This window comes from Paroedura picta, chromosome 2, assembly GCF_049243985.1.
Source record: "Paroedura picta isolate Pp20150507F chromosome 2, Ppicta_v3.0, whole genome shotgun sequence".
Classification (NCBI taxonomy): domain Eukaryota; kingdom Metazoa; phylum Chordata; class Lepidosauria; order Squamata; family Gekkonidae; genus Paroedura; species Paroedura picta.
Genome location: NC_135370.1, coordinates 87379769 through 87400584, shown reverse-complemented (window position 1 = coordinate 87400584; position 20816 = coordinate 87379769). Strand labels below are relative to the sequence as shown.

Genomic DNA, 20816 nt, shown 5'->3' with positions numbered 1-20816 from the left:
AACAACCATCCTAAGAGGATCCTTAATCCAGTTTTTCTGAAGCCAATTAGAGATCCTTTGTGCAATTAGCTATGAATGGCCTCCTGTAGATGTGGGAGGGAGACTGCAGAAGTATTTGAATTCCAGGCAGTGGCAAGTATGTGCCCAAGAACAAGGTCTAGGAAAGCCAAAAGTAACTCTTCTGCACTTGGATATCAAGGCAGAAATGCAAAAATTAAAAAGCATTAAGCCTCTTTAAGCCCCTCACAGCCATTGACCTTGATAGAAATCTCTGGAGCTCAGCAACTGTTCTAGGCTGGTGATCTGTTTAATCCCAGAGATGTAATGCCAGCACATCACAATTTGTGATTTGGAAAGCATGTGAGAAGAGATACATATGTTTTCTGGAAAAACTTCACTTTTTAAAATATCAGGGCAAAAGAGCAAAGTGAACAGAAAGTTGTTTATAGATTCAGGTGGGTAGCTGTGTTAGTCTGAAACACAAGAACCAAGTGTTGGTCCACTGGCACCTTTAACACCAACAAAGTTTTATTCAATGTATAAACTGTTGTATGTATGCACACTTCTTCAGAGATTGGGGAAATGTATCTGAAGAAATGTGCATGCACACAAATGCTTATACCTCTAATAAAACTTTGTTGGTTTTAAAAGTGCCACTGGGCTCAAACTTTGTCCAGAAAGTTGTACATAATCATATAGGAGGGAATCTGCATGAAGAATTTGCCCCTGCCCAGCCTCTTTTTATTGCAGGATTTAATGCTGCTTCCTCATGATATTGGCAGCAACCCGTAGCTCTCCAGTGATTGGTATGAGTTTTTGTCCCTGTTGCTTCGCAATGAGGGAATGCAGGATAATCCATTCCCCCTTTCTTGTTGTGGTGCACAATGAAGCACAAACAGGGGCAAACCTGTCTGAAAGAAGAAACATGCGGCAGTTTTGCTAGTGCTTTACCTGCCCTTGTACCCACCCTCCCCTCTCCATTTCTGAATTGCTAATTTTTTAAATGGCACGGTCCACATTGCTACAGGACCACAAAGCAACATGACCATGTATCAGTGGAAATAAAATGTACTGTACTGCAGGTTGTCCACGCTTCTGTCTTCTCTGCCACCTCGTTGGGAAGGGAAAAGCCATGACAAGACAGTGGGATAATGCGGGAAGGGTCTCCCATCAGGAAACAGCTAAAAGCGGTTAACAATTGCATGTTTACAAGTAGGAGGTGGTGTGCATTGTCCACCTCAATGTGGAAATAGCCTGGGAATCTCAAAAGGAAATAGCAGAATTAGAAGAATTACAGAAGAGAGCAACCAGGATGATGAAGGTGATGGGACAACTTTCCCATGTGGGCAGGCTGAATTGTCTGGACCACTTCAGTTTTGAAGAAAAGCTAACTAAGGGGGAACATGATAAGAGATTTATAAAATTATGCATGGGGTGGAGAAAGTGGACAGAGGTATTTGCTCTTCTCTTATAATACTAAGACACAGGAGCACCCAAGGAAGTTGCTGGGCAATAAATTCAAGACAGAGTAAAATAAATGCTTTTTTACTTTAAATTGCAGAATTCACTGCTGCAGGATAGAGCAATGACCACAAGCATAGATGGGTTTAAAAAGGATTACAAAGAATTCAGAATAGGTCCTTTAAGCCATGGTGACAAAAAGGAACTTCCACATTCAGAGAATGCTAGAGGTACTATATTATGGGAAGGCTCCTGCTTCTAGCCTTCCAGGACAACTGTGTGCTGGACTAAATTGACCACTGGTCTGATCCAGTAGGGTTCTTCTTTCTCAGGTAAAAAAGAGGTAGGGTTGATGAGACTGTAAGTAGAACAGCAAGCACCAAAATAAAGAAGTGGGAAAGAGAGACCAATAGCATATTTACGTTCTAAAATATGATTGGGGGAAAAATTGGCTTTTTTACCTCACAGTTTTGACTCTGTTGGGATAATGAATTTAGTCACCCTAAAGAGGGACAGTAGAACTGTTGGCTAACTGAACACTGCATCTGGGTTACACACCCTGACTAGTAGGAAATTGTCTTCAATTGACTTTTTACCTACTGTGTTATCTGAAATTAATCTCTAGTTTTGCTAATCTAAGGACCACCCAATTTTCTTCTTTCTGCCTTACAAGAGATTCCTGTGCTAGAGGCATAACTGAATTTCTGTTGCTATTTTCCAAGGGAGAACAGCCATTGTTTGCCTTTCCAACCCAGTTGTCCCTAAGGACAAACTGAAATATGTTATTAGCACATTCTAACCAAATGAAGTTTGCATAACACTCCCTGTATGTCATCTTAAAACATACTATTGGGAGGGGGGCTCTTTTATGACCTGTAGCACTTTCCCTTCTCTCCATCTTTTTGTGATTGTTTTTTAAAATAGTTCTGAGAAATTCACAGGCTCCCTCACTGATTTGTGGCATTTTACTGTTACAGATGGATAATGAAAATCCAATAATTTAAGGGTCTAAAGGAGAATGTGCAAAGAGTTCTGATGTGCTGTTTTACAGTCATGGAGCAGCCTTTGAAATAATTCCCAGAGATGGATGTAAAATGTATGTAAAAACAATTTATCCATGCAATTTACTGGTGCAGAACCCCAGGAACTGGGGCCATCTAGTAATCTAGCCTCAGTTCACAGCATCATCCGTGAGAAAAGTGTGTGGAAAATGCATTCTCATAAGACATGTTAACAGGAATGTAACCATGGGATGTGATTCAAATACTATTCTATGGTTGTAAAACCTGGTCAAAAACTTAAAAGAAAATTTAAAAGATTCTACTAGCCATATGCTTGTGAAAAAACATACTTTGCTTTAACCCCTGAAGCTCATCTCCATTTGGATGGACTAAACCCAAATTGGGAGATATCATCCCAGCATATACATTGTTTTCAACAGAAGTGACAGAAAACAGACCACCTGAGGGCTGGAGTGGGGATTTTGTTGACCTTTGTCCCCTTTAGTCCTACAGCATTACCTCAGAGAAGCACTTGGGCTGCTTTAAGAAAGTTATCCTTGAAGATCCACCCAACCCCCTCACTATTGACCTTTGGTGAGGTTATTTGGCAGCTACTTTTGAAGGGCAGGGGAGGGATAACAACCCGACTCTCTGCAGTAGGGCTATCTGAGGGCTCAGGTGGTGATTTTAAAATGTTTTGCTGCCCTCCTCCCATCACGTCAGCAACTACTGCAAACCAGATCAAATTATGTTAATCACAGTTCTTTTTTTGTTCTTTTTGATATACTGTTTCAAATTCCATAGTGATGTTCCATAAATCCAACTTGTGGGACAGACCATCCCAGCCCACTCCTAACTTCTGCAGTCCTTGGAATGGCACCAAAAGCTACTCCTGAGGACTGGGAACCATTGGGAATAGCAAGAGATATTACACAAGGGGCTGTTGCTTGACTGGAAAATCCACAGAAAACACAGATTCTGCCCTGTGCCCTTTGCATAGGTCAAGTTGCTCTTGAAGAATTATTGAATCGCTGGAGAGTACACTTTGCGTGCTTACTTATTTTCAAGATTTAGTACAGACTTCTCTTTCTAAAATTCAATAATAGTTGCTAATATCTGAGCACATTTAAGATTTTACATCAGGAAGGGGGTACAAAGCACGCTTAATGTTTGTTCCATTGCTTGTTTTCTAAACTGAATGGAAACACAGAAAATCTAGTTTTCTTTTGTGACATTCTGTAGACAATTAACATGAAATGCCTTTAGGAGTTTCCCAGTAAGTCATGACTACATTACAACTCTTAGTTTCAAGGGTAGATGAGAAACTGTGAAAATGTTGAGCATAATCTTTCAATAATTCCGAAGTCCAGATTCACTTCTTTCATTTTGGTGTTCACCATAAAACTGAACAGGAAAATGATAGTCTTTCCTCAGACATTATTTGATGCTTTCTTTCTTGACTAAAGTTACTTTTAGTTCACAAATAAAGATAGTGAAAAGTGCACTCCTCTTGAGAAATTATTGAGTTTTGTAAGTAACCAGTCATAGTGCTTTTATATAGAAGAACAGGAGATTTTGAAAACCGTGGAAGCTGTCCTGCCAGCCTCCCTCTCATCCTACAGAATCTAGCACAAAGTAATGTATCTAACTATGCACACACAGGGATCAGCAAAGAAATTGTGGGAGAGGGAAAATTCCACTCCACTTGTCCCTGCTTCCTCCTCTGGCTTCATTCTGTCCCTCCCTCACCACCTTTCTTCCCTATATCTCTGCCCCCTCTTCCCTTCTCCCTTGCCTTTCCTGGTGCCTCTCTGCTTGCTCCCTCAGCTACCCATTCACTCACAGCACTGCTGATGCCTCCCTAGCAGTGGCACCTGCCACCATCTCCATCATCTATTTGCTTTCCTACCATTACTGTTTCACGAGGAGGCAGCAATGATTCCTCTTCTGCCTGCCTGCCTACTTTGGCAGTGTTGCATCCCTGCCATTCCTGCTGCCTTCATTTCTTGGTTTAATAAGTAGCCCTCTTAACGGTGGCTGAGATTTCACGACACGGTATCACTAGATCTCTCACTTCCTGTACTCTAATGTTTTTAAGCTTTTAAAACTTCCCTTACTCCCCCACTTTTGGAATCTTGTGCAAAACTGGGGGCTGCCCCACATGTGTAGAAATCCCACATCTATCTAAACATGCCCTTATCCTGTGGATCTTTTGACTCTAGTGCCATTGTTCAAAATTCAATTTAATGATAAAGACACAAGCATGTCAGAAAAGAGCTATTTTACATACATACATTCTTAACCAATCTTTAAAATAGGATTATTTGAACAACCCAGATAATTTTTAAAATGCAGCAGGAGAACCTGCGGTTGTTAACCTCCTACCTATTTCTTCCCCAGTCTTTTTACTTGCCTCTTCCACCATCTGCAGTAACAATTGGGCTTTTAATATTTTGCACATATTAGATAGAAAAGAAAAGTAATGAGCCAATCCAGGAACTGATAGAGTGAAAGGTACAGCAGCTGCATTTTAAATATTAATGCTAAACTCAGATTATCTTGGTTGCAGTGTACCAGTTCTTTTACTAGAAAGTAAAATTAGCAACTGTAACTTAGTTTGGGAAACTACTGGAGTCTTTTCCAGACATAAATCAAGGATTAGAGCAAAGAATCCAGTGGCAAGATGGAATGACAGGTTATTTTAATATTTCCTTTTAGTAAAAAGACATGCAAACATCTAAATCCTTCTTAAAGGAATCAAACAAGGGGGAATGAATCAGTCATGAAAAGAGAAGTGACATCCATGACAATATCTACTATTTGTCCTTGCAGACATTATTTTTCCTGATTGTTATGGGTCCCGTCCATGGAAGAATGCCGCAGAAGAGTGTGTTAGATTGAAACATACACTGATCATTTTCTTGAATAAGGGAGGTGGGGTTTGCCTTTCATCCATTCATGTGTTGTTACATGGATTCAAAGACTTTCCACTTGAGACGGTGGTGCTTCCAGAACTTGGGTGAGTATTATTAAGGAATATATATGTCTGTCTCACCAGTCATCCTGTCAAGGAATTAAACTGCACAGGGATTCCAGAGCTGAAGTGTCTTTAATACTAGGTGGTTTTTTTTAATTGTAATAGTCAATTTCTAGGACTTCATTGATCCATGTGTATGGATTACAGTTTGCTTTAGATCACTAGTAATAAGCAGAGTGAGTCCCAAGAAGCAGAAATGAAGATGAAAATGAAAAATACTAACGGGGATGTACTGGTGAGACATAGGTATACACCACTCGAAATGAGATACACGCACACACAAGGAAACGGTGCAATGTCTATCAACAGTAGTGTGAACTTGCAAAGAATGAGAGACAACAGAAAAGAGTCTAGTTCTGAAACCCAGGCGAGCCAGTTTAATGGGCTGGTCCACAGTCAGCAGGCCAAGCAAGATCAGAGAGGTAATAATCATCACCTCCACAAAGCCTCAAGTCTTTGCTGGCAGTGATGGAGCTTGAGGCATATTCATGGAAGGGTCACCCCACTGGAGAGCATATGAGTTGCAATATATTACATCATATGCATACCCCCTCGCACAGGTCTGTTCACAGAGGCTGCCAATCACTCACCTGTAGTGGTACCCAAACTGAAAGATGGGGGAACTCTATTTTGTTAGCAGTTAGGCTATCTGAACCTCTCCAGGGACTAGAAACAGTATAAATACTTCACACTTTAATCTGAACATTACAGATTAAGTGAACATTGATTTTGTCTGAGGCTGCTTTTGAATTAAGCAACTATTTGCCATAGAATTCAGCTTGGTTCTGAGTCTTCCAGGTTAAGAAAGATATTATGTTACGAAGAATGGTTCAGCATCACCTGACAAAAAGGTGGCTACTGTGATAGAATTGTAACACCATTTACTGATCTTGGTCTTCCTTCCCATTACACACTTCAAAATGGATAGTGAGCTATGCCCTTGAAACCACCCCATTTGGGTTCCTTCCATGTTTTCACCTATTCCAAAACATGGATTTCCATATAATTTTTAAGTTACAGCCACATGCAAAATAAATGTTTCCTGTTAAGACTTCCATCAATTCACAGTTCTGTTGGAGTTTGAAATTGAACTTGATGGTGGCTGCTTATAAATATCACCATGCATAAGCTGCTTACCAATGGAAACTATGTTTTCTATAGTGACTGGACCAGATGAAGATCTGGAGATAGCAGAAGCATGGTCAGGACCACTTGTATGGATGGACAATCACTACGGATGACTAGCTTTCCATCTGAATGCAGCCACACATAATTGTAGAAGCAATCGCCATGCTGTGCTGTGTCATCAGAATCCACTCCAATTTTCTCTTCTCTATTTCATATTTTAGCCACCTTCCGTACTGCACTAGCCAGATGTCTGTAGCTGCAGCATCTGAGAGTACTACAGCTGATGAGACATTCTCATTGTGTTTAAATCTACAGTTTTACACAGTCTGCTTGGAAGTACCAAATCTAATTCTTTCTAGTGGCTCAGAGAGGCCATGTAGGGGGAATCTGCTCTAACGTGACTTGACCAGTAGAGAATCTGTCATTATGTAACCATGTTCATTTTCCCACAAAGAACTGATAAAAAGGATTCTTCAGAACTAGTTACCTCACAACATTAGTCTTGTTCTAGACTTCAAACTATTCCCAGCTGTCAAAAGGAATCCCTTTTCCCAAAACCCAAATTAGATTTTTTAATGCTTTTAAAACCATAGAGGACTCTTTCATCTGATACTATTTAAAGCATCTCCCAAGTTCTGGTGAGGGTTGAGGTTGGAGTTACATAAAGTGCTGATGACACTTCCTGTGAAAGGGGACAAATGGCTCTTGGGGCGGGGCTGTTTCCATTGGACGATGCATTTGGGAAATGGGAATTGTGCGAGGCAGGTGGCAGTGGAGCAGATGGCAGGGGAAGGATGTGAGGAAGACTCTTCCTATTTGGTCTGAATGAAGCCAGTTTTTAGGTGAGGGGTGAGGGCTATGCTGAGTGGCGCTTCCAATTCACGCCCTTGCTTGAAGCAAAGCGCTGAGCTATGGAAGCTACTTACCTGATAACTGCTGAACTGAAGGCTGGTCATGTGTGCTTAACAACTGTGCCTGAATGGTTTCTACTACCCTCTTAAAGCGACGGCTTGGACCTGTAAAAAGACACATTGGACTGTCAGATGAAGCAGAATTACAGACCACCATAAATGGAGAATGTGAAGAAGAAGAAAGGTAGGAAGCCAGGGGCATCTTCCCTCTAGTTCTTTTCAATTCAGTATTAGACTCCAGTTTCATAACTTCTAGTCCTTAATGTTAACTATATCTACCACCTTCTTTCTAGTGGTTCATTTTCTCTTAAGATACATGGCTGGTGAACAACTTGGTGGGAAGTTCTGTAGACTGGTTCTGTAGACCTTTAGCTTAATTGGCAATTGGTTCCATTGTTAATCTGCTCCGTTGAGGCATTTCTTTTAATGTCCAACTTAATCCCATTACAACCAATCTTGCCTTCTAGAGTAGTTCTTTGTGACAGCCCTTCAGGCACGTGAAGAGCACAATCATGTCCTCCCCCCAAGCATCTGACAAAAGGCCAATGTTTAGACGGATTGGTTCCCCATGTCTTGGATGAAGTCAAGTGGGCATTTCTAGAGTAAGTTAGGAGTTTGGGGGCATCATCAACCCAACTTTTTGGTTTTAAAACAAGATTGGCATACTAGGTAGAAATGCTTTCTAGCAGCTACATCTGGTTTATCAACACTCTCCTTTCTCAAACTCAGCCTAACAGGCCCACAGTCACCCATGCTTTGTAGCCTCATTGTTGAATAACTGTAATGTACTCTGTGGTGGTTTGTTCATGAAGACAATCTGGAAACTGCATCTGTTTAAAATGTAGCAGCCCAATTATTAATAGGAGCCAGCTGACGAGAAAAGAGAATACCTACATTGACCACTAGTTTGTTCCTATTACATATTCAAGGTACACATTATGACCTTTAAAAGTCTTAATGACTAAGGATCTGCATATCTCAAGGGCTGTCTCCACCTGTATGTGCTCATGTGCAACCTATGGTCCTCAGACTGCCTCCTATCACCTGTTCCCCCATTTAAGATAGCCTGCCTGGCATTATCCAGAGCCTGTGCTTTTTACAACTTAGCTCCCAGTCTCTGGAATGAACTACCTGGAGAGGTAAGGGGAGCACCATGTAGAAATCTTTGGGGGGGGGACAACAATGACTGCAAAGTCATGTTTTTTGCCAAGGGTATAAACTGCATGTATCTTTTAGGGAAAGGGGTTTTCATCTATCAATTTTCAATTGAAATGTTTAAATTGTGACTTGTAGGCCACTTTAAGACAAGAAAATTATGATATAAATATATTAAATAAATAAAATTCTCTTTTTCAATTGAAACACGATGTTTCCTCACAGAATTTTGTTTTCCAGACCCTAGCCATCTTTACTGTGAATCAGTTCTATTGATATAATTTTATTTTAACATTGGGGTCCAGAACTGGAACTAGATAATGTCTGATGATGATGGAATACAGTGTGTCACTATTGCTTCCCCGTGATTTGAATGCTATGCCTCTGGTACTGCAGCCTAATTCTATTAATGCCGATTTGTGTTCAGCTGTTTCATACCCCATATCTGTGCATATAATTCTTTTCACCTAAATGCAAAAATAGTGTATTTCTCTCTTTTCCCTGAATGCAAAACTAATGTTTCAAACAAAGAAACAGAACCTATGAGACAGCTCTTGCTACTTCACATGTGTTTATCATCCTGAATGTAGACAGCAAGTTCACAGCAGTTACCTGATAAAAGTGTGAAAGTGACTGAGTAGATCCCATTCTCTTTCTGGGCCTCCCCACCTTCTGTGTAGGTTATGTCCACTTGGAACTTCACTGGCTTCTGAAAGACAGCAGGGCCACCTGTGGATTTGTACTCTGCACGGAAGCTTGTCTGTGAGATGACGCTGTGACTGAGACTGGGAATCTGGATCACAGAGAAATAAACAAAAGGAGGCTGGCAGGTCCAATTACAACACACTTTCAAAAAGGCAACCTGATCGAACTTAGCATTTGAAAAGCACTGTTGTAAAGACATATGGCATCTGAGACTGGATATTTTACAAACAAAATGCTCTTCCAAACAAACCTGCAATAATTTAGAATGAGAAGTATTGCAGAAAGCTTCTTGAGTAAGGGAGCATGAGGACATGCAACTTCAGAATGTCAATAGGGGCACTGTTTATGAACCCTAAGGTCACTGGAGCTATATGAAATAATTTTTTGACCTGTATAGATTATAGGATCTTTCTGCACAATAAACTGCTTTGCACGATATAAATATGTTCTTTTTTCTCATTTGAAGAAGAAGAAGAGTTGGTTCTTATATGCCGCTTTTCCCTACCCGAAGGAGGCTCAAAGCGGCTTACAGTCGCCTTCCCATTCCTCTCCCTTCCCATTTGTTGTGTTGTGTGGATAGCTCAATTTTTTTAACATTGTGTAGATGACAGAATGCTATAGTTCGCCCAGAGACTGCAGCCCCTGCTATTATAGCTCTGGTATGGAACACGATGGACCATTTCTGAAGCCGGTGTTGGCCACTCTGTGTAATGTCACTCTGAGTGCTGCAACTACCATTTAGCATTACGGAGCCATTTCTAACTATCACATCCTTTTTCAAGGAGTTCAGTGTGGTGTACATGGTTTTCCTTTCTCTGTTTTATTGTCTCAACACCATTGTTAGGTTAGGTTGAAAGAAGGACTAGTCCAAGATCACCCAGGGACCTTCATGGTAGAATGGAGGTCCCATATCCTAATCTAAGCACTCAACCAGAACATCATGCTATATTTATGAATCTTTAAAAAAAATAGTGGTTGGAGGTTAAACTTAGAAACAAATTATCTAGAGATATGTGCTCTTCTGTTGTACAACTGAAACACACGTGGAGTCCTTTTTTAAAATGTACAGAAACAATTCTATGCCCCCACCTATATTAATGGCTGCCATTTTGGGAACTTTTCTTTTTGTATTTTTAAAAATTCAATTGTCTTTCATACCTATGATGTAAAGTAGGACAGTATGCTATCAGAACTGAAAAAGGATTTATGGGAGTATGTTAAAGATAAATGTTAAAATGTGATTTACTAAACATGGAAAAAATAGCTGCATTCCAAAATTAATAGTTAACATTTATGTAGTGTTTGAAGTGTTCATGCTCTATTGCACAAATCCATGAGACATGAGAATACATTCAGGTGCAGAGAGAGCTTCTACAAGAGTAGCATCTTGAAAAATAATTGAATGGGGGTGATCCTAGAGATATATTTGGATACTTTTCATGAGTGTGGGAGCCTCTCCATTCATATTATTTACCACCTTCTTATAGTCTCCATCACATAGAATCACAGAATCACAGAATCATAGAGTTGGAAGGGGCCATACAGGCCATCTAGTCCAACCCCCTGCTCAACGCAGGATCAGCCCAAATATCACATGAGTGCATTTAAATATTACTGAAGAAGACTCCAAGGAGGGGCTGAAATGCCTTTTTTTATTTGGTCATTTATCTATGTGTCAAAATGTTTTAGATTTGTGCAATACAGTGAGATATATGTTGATGTTTTTAAGTTTTATATGTGCACAGGTATTGAAATAAATATTTACATTATAATTTTAAATACTTATTCTCCTGCTGCTCAACTTTTTAGGTTACTAACAGGAGGCGGAACCAGCCAAATTTGTGATGAATTAAAGGTAGTGAATTGGTTCATGCCCATCAAAGTGATTCGTGAACATTAATCTAAAGATAATAACCCTGTAAGGAATGCCATTATTTTCTAAGAAGTGGCAATCCATTTTACAGATGGGTAGTTAACTCTGATAGACAAACTAGATAGTACACAGATGTTTTGAGTCCAAAATTTCCTGCAGTTTTTTTAAGCTCTAAAATCGGATAGGGGAAGCAGTCATGTTTGACCATTGCTCCAATGAGCACTCCAATGAAATTAAGGCCCTATTGGAATTCAATCAGTTCCATAGGGCCTGCAAAACTCTTCCACCAAGCTTTCAGTTGAGACTGGTGCCAGGGGCCTCCTTCAAATCCAGCCCCCTGTCAAGTAACTCTGACTCTCCACACACCCCAAACGAAAGCTGCCACCAAGCTGCTATTATCCTGGCATGAAGTCTCAAGTTTTGACTGTTGTTCACCTGTTCTTGTTCATTACATCTTCTGTTCATATTGTTATACATGTTTTAAATGTACTATTTCTGCTGTTCCATGTACTCTGCTCTGAGACACCACAGTGAGGGGCAGTATATAAATAAAATGAATAAAATAAATAAAAAGTTTGGGCTTTAGGTTGGTTCAAATTTGCCCTAAATCTGCACAACCCCCCTCCCATAAGATACCATATCATATATTTTGTTTCCTCTGTGGGGTAAATATTTGCTGGGATAAATGGTTTAAACATTCTTCCCCTTATTCCTAAATTGATTGTACTTCCCAGCAGTACTTAAAACATTTAAAAACTGTGGGAGACCCTGAAGATTGATCTCATGTGCACTGTCTGTTTTGATCCTATGAGATAGCAGAAGGGTCTAAAGCCACATACTAATTCACAGCAGAGCTTAGATCTGAACCAATGGCTTCCTAATTTGAAGCTCATGCTGTTAACTGTTTTACCTCACTAGCTCCCAACAACTGTATAATTAAGGCTGCAAACCCATACACACATACTTGGAAGTAACTCCCATTGAAGTGGATGGGATTTACTTCTGAACAGAACTGCACAATATGTAAGAATTCAAAGGCCAAATGAATCAGATTTTTTAAAACTATATTAGCCTCTAGTTTTCATTGTTGCTGGTTGCATTGAGAGTTGCTTAATGTGATTTGAGGTGGGATTCTTCCAAAGGCTGAGATTCTTGTTCCCAGAACAAAGAAAACGCTATTGGCTAGGAAGGTAAATAAATTACCATTCCTATGCAGAGCAATTCTATGTGCAATTTGCCTTGAATATGACTTTATACATCACAGTCTGGAGAATCTAGAAAAGGCAATCTTAAAAAAAAAAAAAAAAGCATCTTTGCATCAATATCCATTAAGAAATCCAGTTCTGAATCTGACAGATGTGAGTGAATAGTGAATACATAGAAAGGAAGAAAGATGGCACAAACTGAGAACAAGAAGGCAACATGGTTCTGGAAATGTAGACTGAGAGATCACGACACGCTGAATTTCACTTATTTATGTACATATGAATTTGTTTATGTACTTACTGAAAGGAATGCATGAACTATGTCAGCCTTGATTGAACTCAGTGGTTTGTCCTTAATAACCACAAATATCTGTTCTTCTTTCTCCAGATTGATAAAATTACCAAACCAGGACTTTTTGGCAAGCCTGACCACAGAAAGGTAAAGGGGAAGAGAGAAGAAAAAAAACCCAGGAAGCAAAGAGAAGATTTAGCGAAGGAAAGCACTGCACAACACAGGAAATCTTCAAAGTACTCACAGAAATCTTCTAAATACATAGAAATCTTTCAAACAAATAAATAAACCGCATTACCAACCAACCAGGAGCTATGCAAAGTTATTATACAATTTGTTGTGCCAAAAGGAGTCATATTCAACGAGAGAAAGACAGCACTCTAAAGTTTCATGTGGTTTGATTATACAGAGTATGTATTAGAAACAGAATGCCAAATATCTTTAAAGTGAATCTAGATGAATAAAAGCTCTAAAGGACATACCTGTGAAACAGTTTTAAAAGGTACAGGAAGCTGAATAAGAAGGCTATTGACAGGTCACTGTGGCACTTACATGCACACACAGTGCATGTGCATTCTGCTGGACTGCAGGTTCCCTGCACAGGCATAGGATATCCTGTTTGGCATCCTCTGAACCTTAATGTGCACAGTGTGCATGGACAGTCCTGCAGACACCTCATTTTTATGGCATGTTCAGTTGATGGAAGAGAGGGGTTTCACACAGTTCTCCTCACTGCAGCCCCCTGGCCCCTGTGGCTTTTTATCTGTAAGGGACCCATGGCAATGACCTTCTAGGACACATTGCTGGTGTGGAGGGAAAAGGCAGAATGTTGATCGGATCTAATTTCTGGTTTTGAGGTTATTAAGTCACATTATCCATTTACCAGACAAAGGGATCGTTCTGAGTTAAAAAGGTACATTGGCATTTCAAAAATAAAGCTCCTACCTCTTGTCAGCCAGCTGGATTAGTGAAAGCAAAGAACACAGTCACAGTATGCTAAATATCTCTCTGTTCTTCCATTAAAGTGATTTGGGAAAGCACATCTCTCTAAAATATTCATAAGCAGCTATAACTGTCCACAAGCCAAAGATTAGCATGGGGAACAGTAAAGAGAAAGGGCCAGTCATTTACGTGGGCTGTTAAGAAGCCTACAGTACAGCGTGAATGGAGATTGCATATTGATTTGTTCATGTGTTTCACAAACACACCACATTGACTCCATGGGCCTTAGAACAATGTTGTTATTCACCTCTGAGCATGTTAGGGGCCTTTATTCATATCTGATTATTCTCCTAATCTACCCAATTCCTTTTGATTTATATACATACTAGGATTACATTATTACAAAATTACATGCAAACATGCCCCAAAAAAGTGGTTTTTTACACTGAAGATAAATGGATTATAAGGCTCATGTATGTATAGTTGCCAGCTCTGGGATGGGGAATCCTCAGAGATTTGGATGTGGAACCTGGAAATGGCAGGGTGGGGAGGAGAGGGACTTCACCAAGGTGTAATGCAATAGTGTTGTTTGGAGTTCTCTTCTCCATTTTGTCCTCACAAAAACCCTGAGATATCCCTCCCTTGCTATCTGCTCATATCTGTTTCACACCAGTTCCCATTTTTCAAATGCATCACTCAACCTGAAATTGTTTGGACATGAGCTCTCTTCTTCATTTTGGCCTCACAAAGCTCCTGTGATATAGTTTAGGCTGAGACTGGTATAAGATCACTCGGCAAACTGTAAGGCAGAGTGGGGACTATACCACTGTCTCAAACGTGCTACCCACACCCCACTAAATATTCAGCTAAATTCCTGAAGGGGCAAGGGACAATTATTCCTCTTGAGTTTCTGCAGTGATTGTAAAACCTTTCTCATTTTTATGCATAAATATGTTTTAAAAGTAATCTTTAGTATGTGTTTTGTTGAGGAGTTTTGAGCAGTCGCTTTTATTGAAGAGTTTGTAAAATAGTGTGAAATAGTTACAAATACTGTGTTTTAATAATCTGAATTCCTTTGAGATTGTCAATTCGCCTGTTGTTTTAGATTTGTTATTTATTGTTTATTTCCAGAGAGCTGAGAGGATACAAATCCCTCAAATAAATAAATAAATAAAGCATCATTTTTTTGAACACAGAAATTTACTCTCTTATAGTTTTTATATAAAAGGAAGTCAGGATTTCCAACACAGCAGGGTAGGCTTCCTACCTTCAGTATTATATTGTTATGTTATATTATATTATAATGAATAAATTTCATTTCAATTCTTGCCCTCAATGCAGTAAATGGTTAACAAATAGTTAAAAAGACATTAAAAATCAACTTATATACATATAGAGCACAGCAGTTAAAACTAGGCTTGCCAGCCTCCAGTTGGTGGCCAGAGATCTCCTGGGATTACCCCTGATCTCCATGCAACTGAGAACAGTTCCCCTGGAGTGCTCTGGGAGGTGGACTCTGTGTCCTGATCCCATCAGCTCTCAGAAGCTAAGCAGGGTCAGGCCTGGCTAGCACTTGGAAGGGAAGCCTCCAAGGAACACCAGGGTCATGATACAGGGGCAGGCAATGGCAAACTACCTCCGAACATCTCTTACCTGGCAGCCAAACAATATTAGGATATAAATCAATTATTCCATTGAATGAAATGGTGCAGTTAATTTTTATAACTGCTGTCAACCAAGAAAAATGTAATACTTGATTTAAAAACTAAGCTATCCTTGCTTTTCTGACCATATTTGTTTATCACTATGAGATTAATTTGAACATTTTTATGTCCATTTTGCTAAAGGCTGGCTTTGTTCCCCATAATATGACTTGACTTCATATCCATTAAGATCATCCTGTGTCAGGTTAAATGTTTCTTATAAGGCCTGGTTTTAATGGAACATTTTGCTGAGCATGCTAAAAGCAGATTTTTAAAAATCTTACTTTTGTGAAAAGGATGAAAGGTTGGAGATATGCCTGGTAAAATTGCATCTGGAAGACCGTTTATGCACTGGAGGTTTCATGCCGAGCTGCAGGCTGGAGTTTTAGTTGTGGCAGATTGCCCCACCTCTTCCTGCACCCACACGGGGGAGCATTTGGTCCGATGTGCCTCAACCGCCCCCGATTTGTGCTCCTGCACGGAAGCTGGGGCAGTGAAGTTTCCAGTGCATAAAAGATATAAACCCTGCTCAGGTCTCTACTGATGCCCTAAAGCTTGTAATAATTTTGTAACTATTCTGATGAGACACAAAATATTATGGGTTCTTCCGAGTTCTCCTGAGGAACCATATTGTTTCTGCTGGGCACGTACATGTAGAAAGTAGTACTGACATCTTATAATGAAAAAAATCAGCAAATCTGATTGAACTGACTTACTGAATAGACTTATTAGTTTAACAATAGGGGCTAGAGAGAAGGAGGAGATGGATATTCCCACTGAGCACACAGCTGCTCTGCTAATGATCTTGTTGATCTGCTCCACAGAGCATGTTGTCAGAGATCATCTAGGCCCATATCTTGCAGTTTCAGTGCTTAGTTGGCTCTGGTGAAAATGAATACAGGGATGTTTACTGAAACGGAAGGCTGAATTTATGCTACCAAGTCCCCTTGGGGCCTGAAACACTGTGGGGAGAGCAGAAATGTTTCCACCTTTCCTCAGGTTTGGGGGGTTGTCTCTTGGACTTAGCACTACTGTTCAGATTCTTTACTGCAATGCCAGCTAGGATCACTTCTCACCAGTATCACAAGGAATTGCTGGCTTTTCCAGTCAACATATCATTTAGGTAGCAGATCTTGAGGAAGACTTTTCTCTTTTAGAGAACCTGAAGAGCTCAGGTCAGGCAACATAAACAATGCAGAGCTGCTAGATGGTAGCTTCACATGTTCATATTTAAACTCAGATGACTCTTAATGGGGCTGGCTGCACTAGTTTTTGACTTTGAAGCTAAGTTCTAGTTTAAACCTTTTAAGCACGACATGACTTAAGCTCATATTTAAAATAAACTATTTTGTCTGCTAGGGTTAATCTCCCAGTGCTGAGGGCATTCACCTATCACTGCTGCAATGATTGGGCTCTTGATGGGTGAGCCATAGTTTTGGAACTGTCTCTCCCTGAAAATGCTTGTGGAGTTGTAGGTCTCCCCTGACCAGTGGCAGGGGATGGGGATGGGGTTGACCGGTCACAGTTGGGGAAACTCCTGCAGATTTGGGAATAAAGCCAGGGGATACAATGCCATGGTCTCCTCCAAAGCAGCCATTTTCTCCAGGAGGATTTATCTCTGTAATCTGGAGATGAGCTATAATTCCAGAGGATCCCCAAGTCCCACCTGAAGGTTGGCACCCTTACTCCAAACTGTCCTAGACATCACTGGGAATTGTTTCTCATTGTAACTGTTTAGGCTTTGGGTGAGTAAGCATCTCCGTGTGTTTCTTTCAGTATCTTCCACATGGAGTATTTACTCTACCTTCCCTCCCCAGCCACAGTGAAGAAGAAGAGTTGGTTCTTATATGGCACTTTTCTCTATCCAAAGGAGTCTCAAAGTGGCTTACATTCACCTTCCCTTTCCTCTCCCCACAACAGACTCTGTGAGGGAAGTGAGGCTGAGAGAGCCTTGATATCACTGCTCGGTTACGTTTATCAGTGCCATGGCAAGCCCAAGGTCACCCAGATGGTTTCATGTGGGGGAGTGTGGAATCAAACCCGGCTCATCAGATTAGAAGTCCACACTCCTAACCACTACACCAAGCTGACTCCTCCCCTCGCTTCCACACAGTGCCATGCTCATTACAAGCAGGTTGGCTGTGGCTCCTAGGGCTCATCCCTTTGAACTGAAGCACAGAGAAATAACCCTTGGCTTCAGCCCACAAGGGACACTGCACAGTGGCTATGGGGCTTGGTGTAGTGATTAAGAGCAGCGACCTCTAATCTGGAAGACCAAGTTTGATTCCCCACTCCTTCACCACATGCAGCCACCTGGGTGACCTTGGGACAGTCATAGTGCTGAGTGACAGTCATAGTGAGAGAGTTCTCTCAGCCTCCAAGACAAAAGGGCAAAGGAAGAGATGGGGAGAGCTGCAAGAGGCACAGGCTGTGCAAAGGACATTGCCACCAGCCTCCGCCAATTTATTGCTGCTTCCTCTGTGAGTGTGTTTATTCTGAGTTTTTTGTTAATGTGTACTTTCTATTTATGGCAGCCTCATCATATACGTAAAACAAGAATGATCATGGGAGTTGCTCTACATGGAAGAAAAATAAAAGAAGAAATGAGAATTAGAATTAGGCACAGTACAGAACAGCTATACAAGATATCCCCAAGGGATAAGAGGTGAATATGCACAGCTTTCAAAAACACAGCACCTGGTCTCCTCTTATGAATAGTGCTTCAAGATATAGAAGGTAAACAACAGCTATACTGGACAGAGTACATAATCCTGCCTATAAAGACAGATAGTACTTTTAATTTTCAGCCATATCGTGGAATTAAACAGAATGGTGTCCCTGTTGGCTAAACACATTTTTGAAAACAATTACATACATTCAGTTTCTATTAGCAGTTCTACATGGGGTTTCTAGGCCCCTATGGGCTAGATTCTAAATTAAGAAGACTAGTGCACATTCACATACAGCCCAATTTCATCAATTCAACAGGACTCACATGATTTAGGACTTCGTTGAATTGAGGTCTTGTCTTGCTGTAAATCAGCATAGCTCCATCTTCTGGCACACATTGTGCAAAAACGTTTTTTAATGTCAAATTTTGGGAAGAATATAGCAAACACAAACTTCTTAATGATAAAAATTAGATTATCCCATGAATCTGTGGAGCTTTTACTCCTTTAGAGGCAGTGATTCCCCCCCCCCACCTTGTGGCTGCACTCATGCAGGCTGTTTAAACAACACTGAATTCAATGGGAACTCAATAGCATAGGATTACTGCCTAAGTTTTGCTTTGCAGTAGTGTTTTGAATATCCATTCCACGAGTATTAGAATGGAGAATACAATGTATGAGAGTCACTGTAAATCAGCAGATATTAGTATTGCCAAAATGCATCTGTAGTTTTTGAAACATGAGAAAAACGTACTCAGTCTTCTGGTCCTTGGATCTCTCTATTGCAACATGATAGGTGGCATTTGCCCTGACAATCGAAAAGCGTAAAATATACATATCTGACATGCTGAAGCTGATGAAAGGGTTTTTGCAGGCTTTTTAGCTGAAGATTTCTGTTACAGCCTTATTTGAAGTCTTTCTGACTAGAATGCTTTGGAATAAAGTTTGCACTAGCAGGTAATGCCCTAATCCGATGCGAGTTGTGTTTGAGAAGATGCCACTAGTTATGCCAGAGTATGCATGTGTCATTGAATGCCCATCCTACCAAAAGCAGAGGATGGCACTGAGACCCACAGTATTACCCTGAGCAAGGATCTCGTTCAAAACCCATTGATTTCAGTGGATTTACAATGGGTTTACTCAGCTTAGGATGGCACTGTCCTTTTCGTAGCCCTCTGAACATTTGGGTGCACATCACATTCACACCTGAAGTTCTGAGCCAGCTGTAGAGTCCTGTTTAGCTGGACTGTAGCATAAACACTTCGGATATAAACAACATCAGTGTGATATCCCAGAACATGTTAAGATGATGATATATAGTAAATTAAAAATTTTAAAAAGCAGATGGAGTCATGCTGCTTTACAGCAGAAGGGGATGTGGGCCCAGCACTTCGATTTCTATTACATTTTCTAAGGCTTTTCCCACAAGTAAAGTGATACACATTACCTAGACATGTCAAGGTATATTATCCAGTCATCAGAACTGTTAAATGAATTAGAGTCATTAAAAGATGCAGCAGCAGAGAAAGGAAACACATTTATGTAACCTTTGAATCACAGGGCCAGCAAACCTTCTTCTTCAATCAAGTCTTATTTCTGAAGTAATACATATTTTTTTATTTTACAAAACTCCAAAGTGGTCACAGAGCATAAAGGCCTTGATGGTTGAAATAAAAATGCAGTTCATTATTTTTTACAACTTTTATTACATTTACCGCAGGGTGCCATCCAATTGAACTCATTAATTCAGCAATTATATTGGAAAGGGAAAAGGGCCTCAGGCCTTGACTCGCATCCAAACTGCCTACTAAGGCTCCCTTTGCCTCCTCAAAGTGTTTCTTAAAGGGAGAGTAAGGAGCAGAAAAAGGCACTGAATTCACAGAGGATCTCACATATGAACAGAAAGGGAAGAAGTGAAGGAAAAGAGAGGGATGGGGTATTTAAAAACTCCTTTAAATTCCACTTCTTTGCATTCAGTGCTACTCTACATCATGAAAAGTTAAAGGTGATGTACTTTAAATATTTTATCTTTTCTGCTGAAGCTTTCTACCTGTGCAGCCATAAGCAGAGTTAATACCCTTTTAAGCCCATTGACTTCAGTAACCTTAGAAAGGTATAACTCTGCATAGGATGGGATTGTAAACCTCTACCCACTTTAATTCTTCAGTCACTTCCATAATCCTTTGTGGCTTTGACATCAGTGGTAGAATGCTCAGGATTTTTAAAAGCAATGCAAAGCACCAGGATTAGCAATGTGTCTAGAATTGTATCCCTCTTGCTCCTTAGAATCCCCTCTTGCTCCAAAATCATCATTTGGACCTCGTGATTATTTTACATTCTGCCTCCATCAAGTGCCAAATGATCTCATTGGACAAGGAGGATGGGGGGGCACTGAATGTGTGAAAGCAAACAAATAGACATGTGCAATTTTTTCAGGAACATTTTTATTTAATGGACATGTTATGATGAAAATAACTCCTGTACTTTCTTATGCTATTGCCTTTGCTATAGCAAGCAAAAATTCTTTCTGTACTTCCACAGTAACTTTTGATTCAACATCAGATTAGCATTAACAGCATGGACTAAGTTATGGAGAGATTTACATTTCACTAGGTCATTTATTGAAAAAGTCCCAAGAACCTATGTTTACTATCTATTTAACTCAACTCCCAGGAAAGGAGGTCTGTTAATTGTGAACTGAACTTTAGTACCATGTCTTGAATATTTTTCCTTC

At 40.2% G+C, this 20816-nt stretch overlaps 1 protein-coding gene across 18 annotated transcripts in view; it reads right to left on the bottom strand.

The window, feature by feature from the left end:
• BRSK2 (BR serine/threonine kinase 2) overlaps positions 1-20816 on the bottom strand; it is a 532635-nt gene that overhangs the window by 24585 nt on the left and 487234 nt on the right. For all 18 annotated transcript variants that reach the window (XM_077321456.1, XM_077321462.1, XM_077321458.1 and 15 more), the window contains 3 exons: positions 12778-12901; positions 9306-9486; positions 7554-7643 (listed from right to left, as the gene is read on the bottom strand). In XM_077321456.1, the coding sequence (XP_077177571.1) occupies positions 7554-7643; positions 9306-9486; positions 12778-12901 (395 nt within the window). The remainder of the gene's footprint in view (positions 1-7553; positions 7644-9305; positions 9487-12777; positions 12902-20816) is intronic.